Source organism: Penaeus monodon, chromosome 29 (genome assembly GCF_015228065.2).
Source record: "Penaeus monodon isolate SGIC_2016 chromosome 29, NSTDA_Pmon_1, whole genome shotgun sequence".
NCBI lineage: Eukaryota > Metazoa > Arthropoda > Malacostraca > Decapoda > Penaeidae > Penaeus > Penaeus monodon.
In genome coordinates, this window is record NC_051414.1 from 3,363,307 (window position 1) to 3,363,617 (window position 311).

The window sequence follows — 311 nt, forward strand, 5'->3', positions numbered from 1 at the left end:
ACAGTCCTAAATGATGAGCTAAAGCGCCCACGCCCCAGCTGACGCCCACGGCCCTGCTCTCTCCCGCCGCAGGATGCCGTAACAGCATGGGGAGCCTCGGGGCGCGGGAGGGAGGCGGAGGCGGAGGCGGAGGAGGCGGCCAGGGGGGCAGCGCGGGCTCCGGGGGCACCAGCATGAGCCTCCTGTCGCCCCTGGAGGAGGCCGAGGAGTGGGCCAGAATCAACGACATCATGGCCAACTTCGGCGGAGGGCTGGTCAGGGAGAGCGTGTTCATGGCCGAGCTCGAGCATGAGTTCCAGACCAGACTAGGT

General features: G+C 68.2%; 1 protein-coding gene across 1 annotated transcript in view; it reads left to right on the plus strand.

Moving 5' to 3' along the window:
• LOC119591906 (ankyrin repeat and sterile alpha motif domain-containing protein 1B-like) overlaps positions 1 to 311 on the plus strand; it is a gene marked incomplete in the record, with an annotated part of 115,155 nt that overhangs the window by 103,063 nt on the left and 11,781 nt on the right. The window contains 1 exon segment of the mRNA XM_037940659.1: positions 73 to 309. Coding sequence (XP_037796587.1) covers positions 73 to 309 — 237 coding nt within the window.